The sequence below is a fragment of the Carassius auratus genome, chromosome 26 (genome assembly GCF_003368295.1).
Source record: "Carassius auratus strain Wakin chromosome 26, ASM336829v1, whole genome shotgun sequence".
In the NCBI taxonomy this organism is placed as follows: domain Eukaryota; kingdom Metazoa; phylum Chordata; class Actinopteri; order Cypriniformes; family Cyprinidae; genus Carassius; species Carassius auratus.
The window spans coordinates 1,159,475-1,181,366 of record NC_039268.1 but is presented as its reverse complement, the minus strand read 5'-3'; the positions used below and the strand labels follow the sequence as shown (position 1 = coordinate 1,181,366).

The window sequence follows — 21,892 nt, the reverse complement described above, 5'->3', positions numbered from 1 at the left end:
GCTTGTAGTTCAAAATTAGACTGTGCGCATTTTGTGACTCATTTTGACCGCATGGGTGACAAATGTAAATATTTAAGAAATGAAAAATAAACATGGTTTCTTTTCCAACTAACTTAGATAAGCTCAAATACTATGATTTCTAAAACTAAAATAAAAATATAAATAGAAGCTAAATGGAAATGTTACAAAAAAGGGTAATTTTATTTTTTTATAAGCACGTCAAAACGGATCACCTGGATTCCTGATAAAATTACTGAATTTCACCCACAAAATTTTACTGAGCAATGATAAATGTGGCCACACCTCAAGTATATCCTAGAATTATTAAGAGCAGGTGCACTGTGGGTAAATCTTCTTTACACTATAGAAACACTGTGTATAGTGCTGAGAAACAGACAGTCGCTGTGGACCCAGAATTGGAAACTGCAGAGTGATGCACACCTGTCTGGTTAGGCGCACTTTGCCTCCCCTCTGTCAAACAATGTGCTTTATTCCCTGTAAGCTTCCTGACGCCGGGACTCAGTTGGGACTTGTTTGCGATGAGCTCAGGATAAGTTATGCGGCTCATGCCGTTCTTTCCATGTGGTATGCTGGGAGAGGCAGCAGGCAGGCACCAATGGGCCTGATGAGTGGTGTTTTGGTCAGGACAGCTCCGTGTGTTTCCTCTGGCATCTGCTTGCCACTATTCCCCGAGGTTGCTGTCAACACTGAGCTGCGCGGCGTGGCTGAAGTGATGGACGATGATTGAGTCTAATGTGAGGGAATTAGCTGGGAGCATTCAGCGCTGCAGGAACGCTGATGGTGTGTATACTCAGCCACAATGCAGGGATTACATCCCAAAATAATGTGGAAAATATCACATTACCGTGGCAGTTGAAAGCAGGACAATTTCTGAAACTTGTCGCTGTATCTATCAGGCTAAAACACACTGGTGTAAACAATGGTTATGTTTAAAAATGTATTTATTTATTATTTTTTTACATTTGTGTGTGTGTGTGTGTGTGTGTGTGTGTGTGAAAAGGTAAAAAAGGCAGGAGAGCGGCATTTAAATGTCTTTTTTTTTATTATTGGCAATAGATATGCATGCTGCAATACTTTCTGTTTTTCCCACCATCTAAGATAATGTCTATTCCACTTTAATTTGTATACGTTTAAATACATTTTTGAATCTCTAGAAAATAAAGACACAAAAACATATTTAAATGGGTAGCTAGGACACAAAACAAAATTAAATAAAATAAAAAATTACAAATTTAGAAAATAAACATACAGAGCCATATATAAAGGGCTAGGGCACAAAATTAAAATAAAATAAAATGTTTTGTTTTAGTTGTCAGTTTAGCTTTTCCCTTACAGGTGCAATATATATTATTAATTTAATAAAATTAATTTAATTATTCATTTGCATGCTTTGCACACAAAAATATTAATAGTAGATTTGACTTAGTAGTCAAATAGTAGACCAAGACTCATCTTGGTAACTAAAACTAAAATTATTCAAATATTAAATATTAATTTTAGGAATTTCAATTAAGATTAAATAAAAATATATAAATATTAAATAATAATTTAAAAAGCAAACATTTTGACTTCACAAGTAACTGAAATGTTTAAGTACTAAAATTACTTCAACTGAAATAAAAATCTTAATAGAAGTTAAACAGAAATATTACAAAAAAAGTAATAAAAATGCAACTAAAATAAAAAAAATAGTATATAATTCTAAAATAAGTGATATACAAATATATTTTATTCTATATTGATCTTTTTTAAATACAAATTTTATTTTACTGACTGTGACCAACATGTCGAGATCACATGACCAGTTTATTTTTTAATTCAGCCAAGATAATGAACTGAAACACCTGAGCATCTGTTTGTTTGAGGCTAATGCTGTTATATGAGTGGTTTGAGAAGATTAATATGAACCATAAACGCTTATTGCACCTTTAAAGCTAAAACGTGCAGCACTAATGGCACCAAACAGAAATGCAAAATATCTTGTATCTATTTTTTTTTTTTTGCCGTTTCTAGAGACTAGGATCATCACAAAGATGAGTATGATTTAACAGGTTGACTGATTCTGTGATGTCTGTCAGGTGGTGCTAGGGATGATTCCAAAAAAAAAGCAAAAGAAAAGCAAAATTCGAAAGAAATCAACTTTAGCATCAGCAAAACCATTGCACCAGCAATCACAGAGAAATCTAGACATGTCAGCGATGTTCAACAGAAGCCCGTGAGACACGCCATTACTCCGTCCTGTCAGGAGACAAATATCCAGCTGGAAGCAAAGCACAAATCACATTTTGACAAAAAGAGGATCTGACTACAAGTGGCTAATAAGCATCTGTCACTGACAAGTCTGGAAATAGCTTCAGAGGTTTTACAGGACAGTCTTCTATCAGATATTGCTGAAAACTTGACAGAATCAGACAATGCGAGGGATGCACTGAGGTTTGATCAGTTCCTCAAGCCAGATTAACTAGTGGCTCTGTGTCAAAACCTGTTTCTCAGTGTTATATCATGTACATCTGCCTGCAGGAGCTTCTGGAGTCTAACGGCATGTAGCAGACTGGATTAGGAATAAGCTGCCTGGGTATGCATATATATATATATATATATATATATAAATGGACTAAATAAGCTGACATCCATTATCCATCTTAAATCAGTGCTGTTGGATATTTTCTTCCATGAAAAAGAGTGCTGTACATACTGTTTGATCTCGTATTTTGTAATATTTGTTAACATTTTTTGTTGTGATGACATTTTATTACCTCCTCAGGCTAACACGGTCTCATTTTTTTAAAAACATGCAGATGATTTTGATTCTGTCTGTTCTTTCTGTAGACAAATAAGGATGTATGAGATGGGAAAATTGATGGGATAATATACGAGATGGGAAAATTGTTTGCAAATCTAATTTAAAGCTCATTTATAAAAACATTTCAAAATGTTCGAACAGTAGTACAAAATATGTATTTTATGTATGTATGAAAATGGCAAACATAATACATAAGTGAGGTAATAATGAAATAATAATAATACATAAGTGGGATAATAATGAAATTCATTTTAAATACATATAAATATTTTCCTTGAGTGTACACATCTTCATTATTTTCATAATTTGTTATTATTAATATTATTATTTTTTTTTTTGACAAATTACATGATTTCTTTTCAAATATGACATCTGCTTAAGATTGTCTGAATTAAAATAATAATAATAATGATATCTACAAAACATCATTAAGGGGTCTACAAGGGTTCGCTTTCTAATATCATTTCCAATTGTTTTTTAAATAGTAATATTTTAAACTAAAACTACCACTGTTTTTGAAGAGATAATAATAAAATATTATGCCAATCTACTTGCAAGTAGTTGGAAAAACTTTATTACTATCTCCAGAGTTTTACACCAGCTTGCTATATTCTTTTAAAAATATCAAAATAATTTTCTTTATCAGAATCATCGCACAAGAGGCGTTTTCCAATAATTGGAGTCTGTATTAATAGCATTTTTGAATGCCACTTCATAGATGAAAAAGTTATCATCATTGATCCGTGTGTTATGCTTTCTATGCTGTTAAATATCTTGGTTTTACCATGATTTTTTAGGCATGCTACCATGGTAATAGCAGTGTTTTGGGACATATCCTGGCATTACCTTTGTTTCTGTTTTATGGGTTGTAAAGTGTTAGTTTTGTAGTATTCTGTGATGTTTTTTGGAGTATTAATATCATAACTATAAAAATCACAAAATACCACGGCATGTTAAAGTCCTAATCTATTATGACGTGGTACCGCCACAGAACTTTTGCAAGGCTCAGCTAGTTGTCGCGGTTGGATTTTGTGCTTCAGAGGAAGACTTTATGAGAATTATTTACAAACATGTCACATTATTTCTCTCGGGGAAGTCTGTAAAAGTTGCCTGGGGTTTTTTGGGCATATGCAAAGCATCAGTATTCACAGAACAGGGAATTTGTTTCAAAGCAGAACTTTTGTCAGCTTACTGACTAGTAACGTTATGCTGCGGAAACCCACGAACGCACACAGGCTCTCCGAGAATTAAACGCCTTTGAAAGTTTCGCTTTTGAAGCCGAGGATGGGTTTGAACGGAGGTCTCCAGGGATTGATGTTTCTTCTCTTTTCTGTCTGTAATTGTGACAGCGGTGTAATTAACACCGCGTGGGGCGGTAGTTCTGACGAAACGTGGATGAACATGCAGACACTTACGTTTGAGAAGGTCACGGCTGTCGTTTCCTCCACCACATGCTGTTGAGTTGTCTAATGCATGCCTCAATTTACCTCACATGCAACTGCGCCTTCCTCTGCTGTTACAGGATCTCGCTGGCAGGCGTCCATGGTGTGGGCCGTTATCTCCCATCTTGAGATTGTTTCGCTTCGTTTGTCTCCAGATCGCTGGTTTTAAATGGCTATTTCCTCGTCAGAGAGGAGCGGGTGGCATTAAACATTTAAAAGCCATTGGAAGGAGACTGGTGTATCCAAACGGGGTACAGGTCGATACTGCTGAGATTTTGGGATTACATTTTTCTGTTATTTTTCGCTGGCAAGTCACATGAAAAGTCTGAGGGAGAAAGCTCCTTTTATAGGTAAAATATGTTTCCTTGCTGCTTACCAGCTTCTTCTCGGTTTGCTGTAGTCTTTCAGACTTACACACACACACACACACATTTCACTCTATTAGTGAGTTTTATATGCAAAAGGTTTTAACTCTAACTCTCAAACCTGTTAATATAGTAGATTTAATGCAAAACTTGATTTTATTTGGTCCAAAAATGTGGTCCTTCCAAGTTCAACTACAAAACCTGCACGCAAATAGTAATCAGAAGCACTTGTTCCTCCATTGAGATTATACATTTTTACGGAGATCGAGCCAACATTGCACAAACATATATGAATCACTGACTATGATTTTTACTAAAGAGCATGTGAGGAGTGCAAGAACATGCAGTTCTCCACTAGCACAATGCTACAGTTGTTATTGTTTGCCATTGCATTGCTATACATGTGGTTGCTTTGGAGTTCTAGGTGGTCTCAGTTCACTTCAATCAAGTTCATGTTTTTTATATAGCGCTTTTCATGATACACATCGTCGCAAAGCAGCTTAGCAGAAAATAAACGATTCTAAAGGAACAAATTCGAAGATGTTATAATGAAAATATCATAAAAGTATTCCATATGCACTACATTCCAAATCTTAAGGAGCTGTGCAAGAGCTTTTTGTGTTGAGCAGACTGATATTTTAGGTGTTCTACCTTGGTATTCTTCACTGCTGAACCATTGATTCATTGAGTACTGAATCAGTCTGCTTCGAATGAATCAAGCAATACTGTTGGAATAAAGGTACTTGTTACTCTCGTTTTACACTGTTCTCATTAAAGTGCATTATTCATTTATGCCCAAAGCATTCACTAAAACATTTTTCTATTGAGTCTTTACGCACGGTCATCACATTCCTCGATCGTAGCGTGTTTGTTTGACCCACTTGTTGCTACATGACTGGGTTTACTTTACACACTGTTAGCACTAAATATAGAGTTGGTGAACCAGTGCCTTGCAATTCCTGTCTCCTGTACACAAACGTCTCAACTTGTTAATAACATGTTACCATTTTTATTATTATTATTATCTCATGCAGGTTACTAATTAAACCATAGAGACTGGTTTGTGTATGTCCCTGAGTGTTTTGTTTTGGCCACAACTGCAGATCGCTTTTGGTAGTAAGTTATATTTCTCTGGAGAAAAGTCTTGGAGGTGAATTTTCCTCCATTGGCTTTTTTCATTCCCTCATAAAGAGGTTTTAACTAACTGTTATCACCTTTATCAAGGTTTTTTTTTCTTCCCTTCTTATATCTTATGGAAACCGTGGGCTGGAAAACGTTGGCAGTGATGAAATGGATTCATGAGCCGATAGGTGTTAAATGGCCTAGGTTCACTTTTTGCACTTTGTTATTATTTTGTAGACTCTGAAAAGACATGCGAACATTAAGCCGTGAAGCTCCGGGTGATGTTCGGTGTAAGCGCTCGACCGGTGAACATTTGTGAAGGTCCTTACTGATGTTATTATCTATAAAGGAGTGTGGATGATAGCAGAATTCACTCAAAAAATATTTCAAATATTCTAATCTAATTGCATTAATATGACCTTCAAATAAAAGATCTGCACTCACTGTTCAAATTTACATTTTGCAGCAGAGCAATGGACAATCAAACTTTTCAGCAACAAATTTCTTTCATTGGAATGGATCATGCAAGACCCAAAACATCATCCGATTTTCACTCAAGTCTTGAAAGTAGACAATGAAAACCTAATCATATATTTTCTTTGACATTTATTTATTCAGGAAAATGATCTGTGATTGGCAAAAGTATGTGAATCTCTAGGATTAGCAGTTGATTTGAAGGTGAAACTAGAGTCGATTCTGTTCACAGGTGTTTTCATTCAGCTGTCAGTGTCTGCCCTGTTTTATTTAAAGAACTGGGATCTATCCAAGTTTGATCATGTTTGTGGAAGTGAATCATGGCATGAACAAAGGAAATCTCTAAGGGACCTCGGACAAAGAGTTGGTGTTGCTCATCAGGCTGAAAAAAGGTTACAAAGCTATCTCTAAAGAGTTTGGACTCCACAAACCCACAGTCAGACAGATGGGGTACAAATGGAGGAAATCCAAGACCACTGTTAATTTCCCCAGGAGTGGTCCACCAACAAAGATCACTCCAAAAGCAAGACATCTAATAGTTGGCGAGGTTGCAAAAGACTCCAAGGTAACTTCTAAGCAACTAGAGGCCTTTCTCATATTTGCTTGGCATGGCTTGAAACTGATCCCATCTGTGAAATATGGTGATGGTAATATCATGGTTTGGGCCTGTTTTTCTGCATCTGGGCCCGGTCGGCTTGCCATCATTGATGGAACAATGAATTCTGAACTATACCAGCAAAATTGAAAGGAAAATGTCAGGATGTCTGACCAAGAACTGAGTCTCGAGAAAGTAGGCCATGCAGCAAGATGATGACCCCGAGCACACAAGCTGTTTCGGGATGTCCAAGTCAAAGTCCAGACCTTAATCCATTTGAAATGTTGTGGAAGGAGCTGAAGCAGCCAGTTCGTAGGAGGAAACCTTCCAACATCATAATGAAAAATGGGCTTAAATTCCTACAAAATGTTGTGCAGGACTGATCAGCAGTTACAAGAAATGTTTAGATGCAGTTATTCCTACTTTTACAAGGCACAGATATGTACCACTGGATCATTTTCCTTTTTACTTTTCAGGACTTATGTGAAAATCTTATGACATTTTGGGTCATATAGAAAATTCTAAAGGGTTCACAAACTTTCCAGCAGCACTACTTGTATCAAATGAATGAAATGTAAAATATGGTCTATTTTGGAATAAATATTTTAGTTTTCTTTCCCTCTACCTTTCAGAATTATTTTGTTTTTCAACAAGGGTGCATTAAATTGATCGAAAGTATTGTTAGGATATCTCCTCCAAAAAAAAAAAAAAAAAAAAGGTTACAAAAGATTTCTATTTCAAATAAATTTCCCCAAAAATCAAAAAATTCCCACAAAAATATTAAGCAGCACAACAGTTTTCAGCATTGATGAGAAGAAATGTTTCTTGAAAGACAAATATTAGAATGATTTCTAAAGGGTCATGTGATACTGAAGACAAAAATGGGAAAATTCAGCTTTGCATCACAGGAATACATTTCATTTTAGAATATAGAATATATTTGAGTAGAAAATGGTCATCTTAATTTGTAATGATTTTTATTTTATTTTTATTTTTTTTTGCATTTTAATAAAATAATTACAGCCTTGGTAAACATAAGAGGCTTCTATCTCACTGACCCCAATCTTCTGAACATTAGTGTATATTGTTTTAGTTTTTAACCATTTTAAACCGAACATTTCTGTTAATTGACAACAGATTTGGCCATGGATCAATGCAGATGCTGTACAATTTCATAATATAAATTCTGTCTGCTTGTTCATTCTGAAAAAAAAAAATCTTTCACCACAAGATTCAGTTATTCATGAGGTACCATTTCACAAATTTACCGTGATAACCATCGTTTACGAAACATCATAGCTAATACAGTAATTATGATTACAAGCATAATAATAATGTCGATCCCATATCCATATTTTGCTGATTTCACTCCTTCAAACCATATCCGATGACTTCAGGAGAAGGTAGTAGTCTGTCATTTAGTTCTTATCCCACTTTCCCACTGAATCCAGATGACTCCTTCATGCATGTATATTTCATGCCATCTGAAAGTCTGAATAACGTCTGCAGCTAATACTGTAACGAAAGCTTTGTTTAGAAAGATGGGATGTGGAATGCATAACCAAATCTGTCCTTCGGTCACATGATATTTGTCTTGGCTACACTGATGGTGGAGGTGTTTCGTGCAACATTCATGCAATGTGACTGGATGTCTTTCCTCATTCCTTCCATGCCACTGTGTAGGGTTGGGATTCGAGAGCGGTGTGGATTGAATGTGGGTCGCACGTGGGGTGTCAATGACCCCTGGTTCGATTGGGAGGATGTTACATTACTGTTATGGCAGAGGTGACGATTCTCTGTAATTATGATGTGCGCGTGTCTTGAACTTCCAGATCCGTCTGTCTTTCTTCATCTCTGCCTGTAGATTTGGGTCAGTGGAAGGCGGGACGGGGAGGTGATGGTTGGAGGAGAGGTGGATCATCTGTCACGGTCTCTAATGCACTGACTGATTGGTGCCTCATCTCTCATGCTGTTTGCATTCATTTTCCTCCTCCTTTCTCTGTTCCAAAGCCTTCTTTGCCATCTTAACTGCAAAAGAGCATCAAAGGTGACTGAATTGAAACCCATCACATAGACAGAATCTCTGTTTGCCATACAAATAGCAATTCTCAAATAGTAGGCAACACAGTTGTTGTTTCTTTCTCTCTCTTGCCTTTATTACTTCAGTAATCACAGCCTCTCAGTGAAAGTCCAGTGTTTATAATCCAGTATTCAGATCATATCCTCTTAAATAAAATGATGCTGTCACACTCGGCTTGATTTAAATAGTAGGCCAAGCATACTAAACCACTTCATTAGGGATACTTTTTTTGTCGCTAACAGGATAGAAAGTGAGTGAGATAGCGAGGAAAGGATTCCTGGTTTGTTTATATTATCCATGTGAATCCCCGTTACTTTAATCTCCGGTTTAAGGCGCATGGATCAAGAGAGCTGGCTTTGCATTTTGAAGGAAGCAGCTGAATCTCCTCTTCTTCTCTTCCTCTGCTGCTGGGAGAGTGTGAATGAAGTGTTGATGTCTTCGCTGAGTTTGTTTGGGACTGAATGAAGCATTGGCAGAGTGTCAGAGTCTTTGGATCGGCTGGAGGGCAACTCTCTGGAGAGGCTTTCCAAGGTCATCCAAGGTTAATTAGATGGAAGTTAGACAGTCTGTAATTCTCCTGTGGCTTTGCCATTTGAGCATAAAGTTGCTGTTCTTAGTGCTCTTAAGATATTTACATTTCCCGTAACAGCAAGTGCTAGATTCAATAGCTTAAGACTCGCTTGGCATTATGAAATATAATTTGTGTTTACATCACTACGGATGCATTTTGTTTCCACAATAATATCAAGCAGCACAAATGTTTTTAACATTGATAACAGTAAATGTTTCTTGAGCATCACATCAACATATTAGAATGACACTGAGGCCAGGAGTAATGAAAAAGTCAGCATTGCATCGCAGGAATAATTACTTTTAAAAATGTGTTCTAAGAGGAAACCGTTATTTTAAGTTGTAATAATATTTTACAATATTACCGTATTTTTTGTCAATTAAAAACATAAGAGAATTCTTAGAATTAACCCTAAACTTTTGACTGGTTTATGGAGTGATATTTCTCTTTGCTGTTTTGTCAGAGATCGACATTGAACGCTGTGTCCGGGAATCCATCAACCTCTTCTGTTGGACTCCTAAAAGTGCCACTTATCGCCAGCATGCCCAGCCAAACAAACCTGCCAGTGACAGCAACAGCTTCGGGAAAGCACCTTCCTATTACTCTACAGAATATCAAGACCTGACCAAAACAGACCTGGTAAGTGTCCCAAATCTGCCATTTACCTCGGAATACCTTGGCTCCATAATCAGTCTCCTCAGAAAAAGGTTGTCTTACTGCATTAGGATGCTGGATGCATTTTCTTCTCACAATAACGCTTCTTCTCTCTTATATTACTGTCATGAGAGTAGTTGCTATTGAAGATATAAAGGTAGAAACCCTAAACAACAGAGTGACCTTTATAACAGTAATCGCCTTCGACATCTTGCTGTGTTCCTTTTGCCCTTTTGGACTTTTAAAAATTGCTGTGTGCCGAGAGCTGAAGTCGGAGATTATGAAGGATAGAGCCAATTACCCATTGCTAATCAAAGGATCCATGAAGGTTTGCGGTCAGAACAGAGGTGAATTTAGCCACTGATGAGTTCAGCTGCCCACTGTTCATTTCCTAATGAGATGCTTTAGCTCGCTAGTAAACATTCAAGTGCCAAGGGATACTGGAAAACCTTAAAAAGTCAAAATATGGGTGGTTTTATTTCAGATTTGTAGGCCTGTACACAAGGAAACTCAATAACACGAGACTATGGAAGATTTGCATACAGTGGAAGTCTGTGGGGTCCAGTGTTGGTTTGAACCCCACTGACTTTTATGAACTGGACAAAAACAGTGGACTCAAGTTTAGAAATGCATACATTTCACCAATAAATCACATCTTCCAGGAGTTGTTGAGTAGGTGGCAAAGCTGGAGGTCATAATTCAGACTTCAGCTCAGTTTCTTTATCATTTCCAACATGATAAGGAATTTCAGCTACATTTGTTCTGGCTGTCTGGAGTTTCTGCTCAAAACTCCCATGTAGGCTACAGGCATCAGTTGACCTCAATTGGCTCGAATGCCGCCGTTAATTTGTCAAAGTATGTCCTAATGCGTGTGAGAGTTCAGCCTTTACCCATAAATATTCCATCCTCTGCTCTCATCCAACCTCTCCGATGACCTAACCTTCTGATTGTGCTCGTAACTCTTCCTGTCATATTATGAAAATCTCCTGGTTGACATATACTAAAGACCAAAGGTAATACAAAGACTTTTCATATTCTTATCATAAGCTACTTTTAAACACATGTGACTACTATGTAAGTACTGTCGTTGAGAAATCACTCTCGGAAATTTTTTTGTCTATATATATATATATATATATATATATATATATATATATATATATATATATAGGATTAATAATATCAATTAATAATTAACCTTAATATACAATTTATTCATAATGGTTTATTAATAATGATACTATTTAATATACTCAAGGTTACTCATGAAAAACAATTAGTTTTATTCAAAGCATATATATATATATATATATATATATATATATATATATATATATATATATATATATATATATATATATATATATATATATATATAATAGTATTTATTAATATTAATAATTAACCTTAATATAAGAATACATTAATAATATATATTTTTTTTGTATTAATCAATGTAATTATTATTGTTTATATTTTAGCATCCAAAATTTCATACGTAATGGGAAAAAATGTAATAGTGTAGATGAAACACTGGGCCTTCACATACTTGAAATTTAATTGGTGCTTCTGCACAACCAGGATAATAATGATCAGATTGACACCACTTAATAAATATAATAATCCAGCCAGATAATTAAAACAGTGTGCTTATTCAGAAACAGTGCCATATTTATTTATTTATTACAGGTTGTCTTGTAATCATTAAATAACTGATATTAACACTTCTGGAGAAGCTTGTGAGTCTTAAAAAAAATGAATTTCTTAGCACAGATATGACTGGTTCTGTCTCATGAGGATGTGAGATGTATTTGGAGTCACACACTGAGAGCCTCTATCTAACCTTTTACCTCTTTGTGTTTGGTTCTCTGTTTGAGATTCATCAGCGATGGGCCCAAGGCAGTGCTGAGCTTCACAAACACTCATCTGTTGACCTAATCTCGTTCTTTTCTCTAACTGAACACAGCGTGATGTCAGGAAATGCACAGCTTCAGTGATTATATAGCTACATTCGCGTCTGTGAAAGGCTGAGAAATGCTCATGGTCTCACATGCCTACGCACTGGCATACACATTTACATTTAATCATCTTGGCGAATGCATTCTTGCATAAGCAATTAACCACAACGTGTAGAAGGTACATAACTTGGTAGAAAGTGTCATCGGAACAGATTTGGAGAAATGTAGCATTGCATCACTCAACAAGAGATCCTCTGCAGTGAATGGGTGCCGTCAGAATGAAAGTCCAAACAGCTGATAAAAACATCCCAGTAAATAATCAAAACAAGGATGTCTGTACAGAATCTGTTAGTATTCTCATTCATCTCAATGGAAGTTATGCATTTAAATCAAGTGACTTAATAGTCTTCAGTACATGTTTTGAAACACTTTTCTGTGTTATAGTTTTAGACCCATTCTCCTGTGACTATTTGAGTTCCTATTTCTTTTCGATTTGGTCTTCTATTTATTCATCCTTTGTCATGCATTTTCCTCTGTGCAGAATCACTTGTTTTTTTCTCTAGCTGTGCTCCGGGTGGTAAATGGTGCGGTTAGGCCTGCTGTTGATTGTCATCTCCTGGTCATTAGAGCATGATGTGTCTGCTGAACAAGCTCTCTGCTCTCTCTTTTTGTCGGCCATCTGACAGGCGCCATCACTAAAGCCTGACTCCAACAAGTCTGAACTTGCAGCTAAACTTTCTGTGTGCAGCCGTGTGTTTGTGTGTGTGTGTGTGTCTGTGATAGAGATGATGATACCAGTGGCTTCAGCTGAATCAGAGAAACATCATGTGTACACGGCTGAATGCATTTTTGAGCAACACTTAGTAGTTGTAGATGGTCGCGCTCTGAAATTACTGTCATGATGAATAGTAATAACTACAACGTGCCTTTTATTGCAATGGTTACTGACTGCAATAAAGTATAATCAAATGGTCATACCTGATATGGATGCATAACACACTGAAATGTGTTTTGTAAAACAGAAACAGATTTCTGTGATTGAATTCCCATTTCCCATTTGATGCAAGATGAAAATTCCAAGTCAGTTATGCAATTTAGTTTTGCCATTTTCTGCACTATTCCGAACGTTTTTTTATTTAAACAAATGTGTAATTTGCAGAATTAGAATCTATTATCTGAACTGGACTGAAAAAGTCAATTTCAGCCAATGTCAATAGTTCTAAAATGTTGTTTTCTTGCTTTGTTCATCAGTCATTTCATCATAACAGGTCTTTGCAATTCAGAAGTTCTGAGATTGTATATACAATGTTTTACAAAGGCTCAGAAAGGCTGTATTTATTATTTATTTATACAGTAATATTGTGAAATATTACAACTTTAAAAAATGTTGAATATATATTGTAAAATGCATTTATTCCTGCGATCAAAGCTGTATTTTCAGCATCTTTACTGTCACGCGGTCCTAAAGAAATCATTGCATGTTGATTTGCTGCTCAAAAACAAACAAACAAAAACAAATATATATACAGTATATATACCAGGGATGGGAAGATTCACCGATTTGCATCGGTGCATTGACAAATTCGACATAAAAGTTAACAATGCGATGCACCGATTTAAAAATCTGCATCAGATACAAGTTGGCATTTGTATTGCAATGCATCGCTTCTACCATATCTGCATATACTGTCACTTTTGCATCAGAAGATCCATGTAGATTTACAAGAGATTCCTGATGCTGATTGAGTTCTCTGCAGACTTATTTCTGAGCATTAGTTCTTCCACTCCTTCAGACAGTTCTAGCAATTGTTCATTGAAGTCTCAGCCATTAAACAAACTGTAACTTCAGTTCATTTTGTAAAGAACCCAACCTCCATTACCTGGGCTTTACTAGATGCTTTTAAAAGGCTATTTATGGCTTGTTAAGTGAATAAGCTAGTTAACTCAATAACTCAATAACAAGATTCTCAATAACACGCCACTCTAACACAAAGAGCCAAAGAACTGTGGGTAATCCTCTTAAAAACATTCCCTTTGGGCTGTGTACATGGCCTTTGTGTCAGCCTGTTAATGATCGATGTTCGGAATGACAAAGTGCAAATGAATTCTCGCTGAACTGAGGTCATTGTCACAACCGAAAACTTAGAAGCGAATGGACCTGTACTTTAGTCTGAAATAGTCAGTAGTCTTGTACTGGACCCTTTTCAATCAGTTTTGCTGTTCATTTTGTTGTGTGCATTGGTATGTTGTTTGTCATTTAAGTGACATGGCATGTGGTATTAATGCTGTCCATTAGTTTCTGGTTGTTTCATTGTCATTGTGTCTCATGTGTTGGATAGGAACCTGACAACTGTAATGAAGTATATAATCTTCCAGCTCTGTAGAAATAAGTAAAAAAACAAAAACAACCAAAGCAATATATTCGCAATAAGCCACCAAAACTCCCACTGCGATGTTATTGGTATTAGATGTTGATTCTACAGAAACAAAAATGCATTTTAATAGTTAGAAATAAACAACCATGCACATTGTTTTGTGGGGAAAAACCATTGTCATCTTGTTCACTAGATTTATGCCACTATTATTTGGGAAGCTGGTTTCGGAATAATATTTTTTAACGAAAAGTTTTATGCAAATACTTTTGAATTTATTTGAAAATGTTTTTATATTCTAATATTAGGTAGAAAAAAAACAATACACTGCTAATTTATTACATATATTTCTATATACATTTAAATAGAAAATATTTTTTTATATTTTTGATTTAATGCAGTGACAAATAAAAGCTGATCATTTATTTTTATCCATTTCCTGTGCATGGAAACATATGGCTTCCTTTATATTTTAGGAAGGATAAGATTATCATCATAATATATAGTAATCATCATATTTGTGGGTACTTGGAACTAAACATTTTGAAAATACTTGAAGCATATTGTTAGACATGATCTAACAATATCAACCCAAATAATTTGGCAGATTATCTGGGCAATGGAATTATTTTGCATGCAACAAAATGCATGCTTATTTTTTATTTTATTTTTATTTTTTTAAGTATATTCCAGCTTTGAGGTGGCTTGTGACTAGGCTCTGATTGGTCAGGAGAGGGGAAGTGAGCAGACCATTGTCTCATTCCCTCAGTCTTAGATCTGTATAATTATTCTGATTCCAGACTTTCTTTGAGACTCTCTGTTGTGCGGCAGCTTAAATATCACCTATTCCACAGAAGCCAGATGTTGGATGGTTAAACCCCTCTCATGCACCACAGGACATCGTCACATGACTGAATTGATGCAAGATCTTCATTTCTCATCATTTTTGATAGAAGATAGCATATATCTTTTGACAGCTCCTGTCATGTAGATGTTAAGCCCTTCAAACACAAGCTTGTTTTCAGATTTGCACGGGTAATCCTTTTCAGACCATAAATACCCACTGGAATGCTTGCATGGTTTTGGTTATTTCTCCATTTTTAAAGCCAGCTCCTTTCAGCTTTGAGACAAAACATTTCCCGCTTCGACCGATCAGACCAGCTCAGTGGCTTTCGAATCGCTTGCCGTTCTCTGAAACCGCAGAGCATCCAAACAGGCAAGTTCACGGCCTATTGAAATGTCACCACTGATAATAAAAGGTCAAGACTCTTGCCTGCATTTAGAGCGTCTGAAACCAGGGCACAAGGGCCTCCTTTAGGCAATGATGAGAATGCCACGGGCCCTGTGAATCTAATGCACTTTAATACCAGAATCCATTGGACATCAGCCGCCCTCCATTCCTCAAACTTACCTCCATTGCTAAGGTGACCTCATAGGTAATTGGCTGCACTCTGTGGGAGGCTGGTACTCCGTGACTGATTGGACTGATTTCATGGGCTACTGAACATTGACATTTACGAGATATCCCCCCACCTCACTGCCCTTTCCTGTGCTGTTGCTCTTTGTTTCAGAGTCCTGCACTAAGAAGTGAGGAATTCAGCAATAATGCGCATTGTTATTAGGGCTTTTACTGTTTATGCAGTGTGGCTCACTGATGCTTTTCACAAGCATAAGATTTGGCTAATCAATTGCACCATTTAGTAGTTGGAAATAAATTCTGAAAAGCATTTTTTCATCACAGTGGTCATGCTTTTCACAATCATAAGATGTCACTAAACAACTAGATTAGTCAATACTAAGACAGCAAAACAGCGAAAATACTTAATAAAATCATTGGCTAATTTTAGAACTAAATTGCAACTGCAATTTTTACAAAGGGCAAAATGCGATATAAATATGTACATTACACTACAATAGCACTATGGTATGACTGGATTTGAACATTTTAAATTCAAATGTCAATCATGAATAAGGTGGTATTATAGATGTTTAAATAAGTAGAGAATTTACTATACTGTTTACACTGTGATAGATTAATTTAAGATATGTTTTGATTCTGAAGTATGACAGTATGTCTCTTCCCAGACATTCCAAGTCCCAATCCAATGTTAAATGGGCAAAGTGATGCCATTGAATATATTTTTTAGAACATTTTTACCTCTAAAGAAGCTTTTCCCTTTTATAAAGAACCTTTTGTGCAATGGAAAGATTTTTAAGTTCTTGGTACCATACTGTACTTGAGCCAATAAAGAACATTATTTTTAACAGTGGCAATCAAACCCATAATCTCAGCAATGCTATGACTTGCTCTGCTGTTTGAGCTACAGAATGCAGATAAAGATGTATAGCTCATTCTACTGGAAATCCTGACAGTATTGCTAAAGAAAGGGATTTTACTAAAATTACACACTACACATACTAGATTGGCCATACTGCCCACCCCTTTTTGTAATACGCTTGCTGTCGGTGGTTACTGTGGATGATTTGCTTGGGAATTTGGCCAGTGTTAAGGTGTAGAGAGGATGAACAGGAACAGTGATTGTTGTCCATGCCTATTGTGCCTATTAAATCAGTCCTTTCTGATAAATATCTAATGTGCCTGAACCTGAAGTGCAAATTAGAGCTATAATATTGATGTATTGCTTTTCTGTCGACTGGGAGAAATTATATTTATGTGAGAATGAGTGGTTTTCGTTCTGAGTTCAACTGGACCATTTGTTGCTCTGTTAATCGTTGGGATGTGGCACAGATGGAGAAATTTCCAGACAGATGGGCTCCTTGCATATAGAGGCTAGATGAAGCTAATTGCCCCAACCGGGTTTTGAAAAAAGGGTTTGAAAATGGATTTAAGATAGCAGGGTCCCAGGACATTGGCTGCAATTGTAGGCCTGAAATTGGTTTTGATTCGGGCAAGTTTGTGCACCCCATGAAGACTTCAGCAAAGATGCAAATGTGAGGATTTCTGACAACAGTTTGTGAAATTTTTTTAACGGTTAAATTAAGCGGCAGTATTTTGGATACCCTTGAGGGGTCATACAGCACATCCAGGTAGCCTGGTGAGCTGTCGCATTAATAAAAAACATCTAATCTTGCAGAACTTTTAATTTCCACCTTAACAGACAGGAAAAGATCATCGGACTGACATCTAAACACCATTTAACACAGTTTGTATCTACTTCTGGTTTAGGGTCGGGTGAATAATCTCAGCCTCCGCTATCTGGGGAAAAAAGTTTAACGAGAAGTTGAGATTTTTCTGGAGTTGTGCATCATAATGCCTTAAGACTGTTTGATTGCTGTGATGTGTTCACTGGGTGTGAGCTGGTCATCTTCGCAGATATCTAGGGCTTTTATTCACCTTGAGGTAACTGCTGTGTTTGAGAGTCAGAAGCCATCTTGAGAGCAGCTCAGTCTTGACAGGTTGAGCTCGAGGTGTTGATTATTCATTCAGGTTGAGATGTCAGAGGGATATAAGATCACAGAAGTGAAAACAGATAGAGGCATGAAAAGGAGCCCTGATTTTGGTCGACTTGGCAGTGAAAAAGAAAAGCTATGCATTTGTGTAAGAAACTCAAGCTATCTGGTATAAATGGAGAATGGTATCGGCTCAAGTACAGATCCCTGAGGGATACCTGTATCGTCAGGGTGCAGGATGCAGGAGTTAAACATATGTGTGTGTTTTCATTAAATGTACTCCATGATTCTTCACTGTTTTTCTTGCTTAACACTTATGTTTACTTGTCTTACTTTCAACCCACTCATCACTTTCTCTTGCACATTTTTTTAAAATAACGCTCAGTGCTGCTAAAAATCTGTTGTTTTACCACTTATTTTTTGCACCCTCAGAGCCGTGAGCCACTCAAGCTGAGCGAGCTGAAAGCAGAAGTGTCTCCGCGTATATCTGTGGAAGACCTCATTGACCTGTGTGAGCTCAGTGGACTGGCTTGCTTTAAAACTCCTGTCAAGAGGGCCAGGACTGGGAAACCTAAGATTCTGGCAGTGGACATCCGCAGCCTTGAAGAGTATCCTTTCAGTCTTAATGATACTGCAAATAGATTCCTCACGCTTACAGAAAATAACATTTTTGCAACATTTTTTTACTCTCACCAAGCCTGCATTTATTGATCGGTTTCTGTGACGTAAAGCAGTCTTCAGTGTCACTTGATCCTTCCGAAATCATTCTAATATGGTGATTTGCTGTTCAAGATACATTACATATTATTATCAATGTTGAAAACAGTAGTGCTACTTAATATTTGATGGATATAATAAAAAGAAAAGAAATAAAAAAAAGCATTTATTTGAAATAGAATTTTTTTTTAAATAATTTAAAGCACCCTTTTTTCATTTTTTAAGTATTTATATCTTTTAAAAAATATCTTAGTTACCCTTAACTTTTTGAACAGTTGTGTAATTGTATCTTCTTGAGATATAACACGTTTTTGTCTTGTTATGTTTAGAAAAGGATTTTTTTGCATTCTATGTGGAACTCACGAGGGCCCAAGCTAGACCTCAGGACATTAGAAACATTAAAAAATTTAAAACCAACTCCAAGAACAAAGGAGGCTTTTTTATAAATATACTTGCAGAGTTGCCATAGTTGTGCTTTTCTGTTTGAAAGCAATAATTTGGGAGTTGGCTGTACTCTTATGTAAATGAGGTAAAAATCAGATCAGTTTAAACTGAAAACTAAAAGTCCAGTGTGGGAATGTGTGGGAGAGCATTACAGTAGTACATTTGTTGAAGAGGTTTGTCATTGTTTGCATTAGGGCTGCTTTAAGTAGATTCTAGAGAGCACACAAGCAGCATAAGAGCAGTCATAATAAATGTATTCAAGGCCTTCAGGGAAATTAAGCTGCCGTATAGCAAATATAATGTAAAAGCTGCAGGGCTGGTATATGGATGTAAATATTCAATGTCCTCTCATTCTGTATTCTGCACCATTTATGACCATATCAATATTTGATATGAATGTTAGACTAAGACCTTTCTGTTTTAATGCCTGTATAAGTCTGCGTGAACTAATGATTAATGTGAGAATTTTCTCATCCTCTTGAGAAACGGAGAAAGGCCTTGTTAAATGTTTCAGAAAAGTTCAGATATCGATCATTTTGTTGAATGACATAGCGCAAAATACCACAGATTGTAACTTTATCTATAGAGGAAGGCAGTTAAGAAGAGTTATTACTCAATTACACTATGCACTCGTTCTCTTTCCTCATCTCATGTTTCTCTCCGGTCACCTGCCCACTTTCATTCAGTGCTTCTCTTTGAGATACTTGCTCTTGCATGCGCTCGTCTTGGTTGTATTCAGACAATGTCCCAGGGGAATTTTAACCCCACTCTTTTTTTATCTTGTCCTGCACACTTTGTTCTCCGTCTCTTTTCTTTTGTAGTGCTGCAGTGGTTTTCGGATGTAGTTGGACGGTTTCCACAAAGCCGATGGATCTATGTGGAGTTTGTTCTGTAAATCCTGTGAACTTCAGCTGACACAGTTACAAACGGCCAGCTCAAGAGCTTACAAGAGATTGCGTGCTGCTTAAAATGTCTTACCAGAACATACGTACACCAAAGTACCTCTGGGAATTCGCTTAATTCACTGTAATACACAGAGTAGAGCAGAACTTCGTGATGGCCTCCACAGTTTTCCCTTCATAAAAATATTAAAAAGATATGATTTTGGCATGGCTTTAACATTAATTGTTTAACATTTATAATAAGTGTTTCTTGAGCAGCAAATTAACATATCAGAATGATTTCTGAAGGATCATGTGACAGTTAAGACTGGAGTAATGATGCTGAAACTTCAGTTTTGAATCACAGGACAAATGACATTTTAAATCAGAAAACTGTTCTTTCCGATTGTAACAATATTTTACAATATTACAGTTTTTTTTATTTAAATAAATGCATTCATGCGGCCCTTAACCATAATGTGCAGCTTCAGTCGAGGTCACATCCCAGGCAGCATTAACATCCCGTACACCTCCACGTTTGGGCCGGAGGGGGAGCTGCTCCAGTGTCCCGCCACCAGCACCCTGGCCGGACACAGATTGCGTGTCATCGTGATCCTCAGCAGCATCATGAAGAATGCGACCACGGTAAAGTTCTTAGATTTTCCTCTTAATATCCTGTTAAATGCACTCACTGCAAGTCACATTATTGAGGCTTCTGTAAAATGCATTCAAATGAATAAAGATGTTAATTCACTTTATTTTCTCCCTCAGTTTGCAGCTCACCTAGTGAAGGTAAATTTCCCTCGCGTTTGTGTCTTGGATGGAGGCATGAACAAGATGAAGTCCACTGGGCTCTTAACCGTCCCATCCCCGCAGATATAATGGGATGTTCTTCTGTTAAAGGGAAACTTTTAAACTTTTTACATGATGCAAAAAGCGAATACATTTCTCAGCTAATACAGTTTTCTTGTATAAGGCATTATGCATGTCAGCGCTGAAAAGTTTAAACTTGAAAATGAATAACAAAACTGAACATTTTGGGACCAAACAAATAAAAACAAATAAAGTTGTTGTTTTTTTACAATATCTGTTGTCAAAATCATTATTTGTAGTTTTCAAATTTAAATGGATTTATTTTTTAAAAGTTACTAAATTGAAAGTTGCAATTCCCGTTCTAGTATGTATTAACCTGTTTACTTTAATCAATGTTCCTGGTGTTATGCGTGTCCACGTTATTGTAAAAAGATATTCTGAGCTAGCTCAAAATCTATTCGCTCTTCCTCTTAAATGACTTTCCTTTTCCGTTTACGTTTTGTGAGTTATTGGACAATGCTGACTAATAGTCGAAATGTTAGTGATCCAACCAATAGGAAGCTTCATTCTGCATTTTCTCTTGTTAAATATCCTGTTTGCAGTCGGAAATGTTGATCCCTCATGTTGATCCAAACCTGTATGGCTTTTTCTTCCACAGAACACAAAAGGAGATGTTGGGCAGAATTTGCTAAACATTACTTTTGGTATTCAGTTCTAGTGATGGGACTGAAGCTGTCCGTTTATGAAACAGTCTGCCTGAAATTTGAATCATTATTAGCTGAAAATCTCCTCCTCATTTATATTCAAATATATTTCCTCAAGATGCATCTTTTTTCTTGAATGCATAAAAGCAGCAGGACATTCTGCATAGCATCTTTTGTGTTTTGTGAATAAAAGAAAATCACAGAGGTTTGGAATGAAATGATTAAGTGATGCATTTTTTATTTTTAGGTGAAATATTTCTTTAAAACGAGTTATTTGCATATGCATTGGTCCTGAAAGCATGGATCCATTTAGGGGTACAGGGGTATCTGACCTTCCCATTATCAGTCATGTTACAAAGTGTCTTTATCTTCTACCGCGGACATTGGCAGTTTTCAATCCAGTACTGTTGTAAGGAAAAGATGGAAAAAACGTTAACAGTGTTTCCATGCTGCAAGAATTCAGAC

General features: G+C 36.4%; 1 protein-coding gene across 1 annotated transcript in view; it reads left to right on the top strand.

The window, feature by feature from the left end:
* Positions 1-20,996, top strand: part of LOC113044027 (TBC domain-containing protein kinase-like protein) — a 47,296-nt gene extending 26,300 nt beyond the window's left edge. The window contains exons 23-26 of the mRNA XM_026203616.1: positions 9,937-10,112; positions 18,301-18,476; positions 20,396-20,555; positions 20,682-20,996. Coding sequence (XP_026059401.1) covers positions 9,937-10,112; positions 18,301-18,476; positions 20,396-20,555; positions 20,682-20,792 — 623 coding nt within the window. The 3' untranslated portion in view covers positions 20,793-20,996. The remainder of the gene's footprint in view (positions 1-9,936; positions 10,113-18,300; positions 18,477-20,395; positions 20,556-20,681) is intronic.
* The last annotated feature ends 896 nt before the right edge of the window (positions 20,997-21,892 follow it).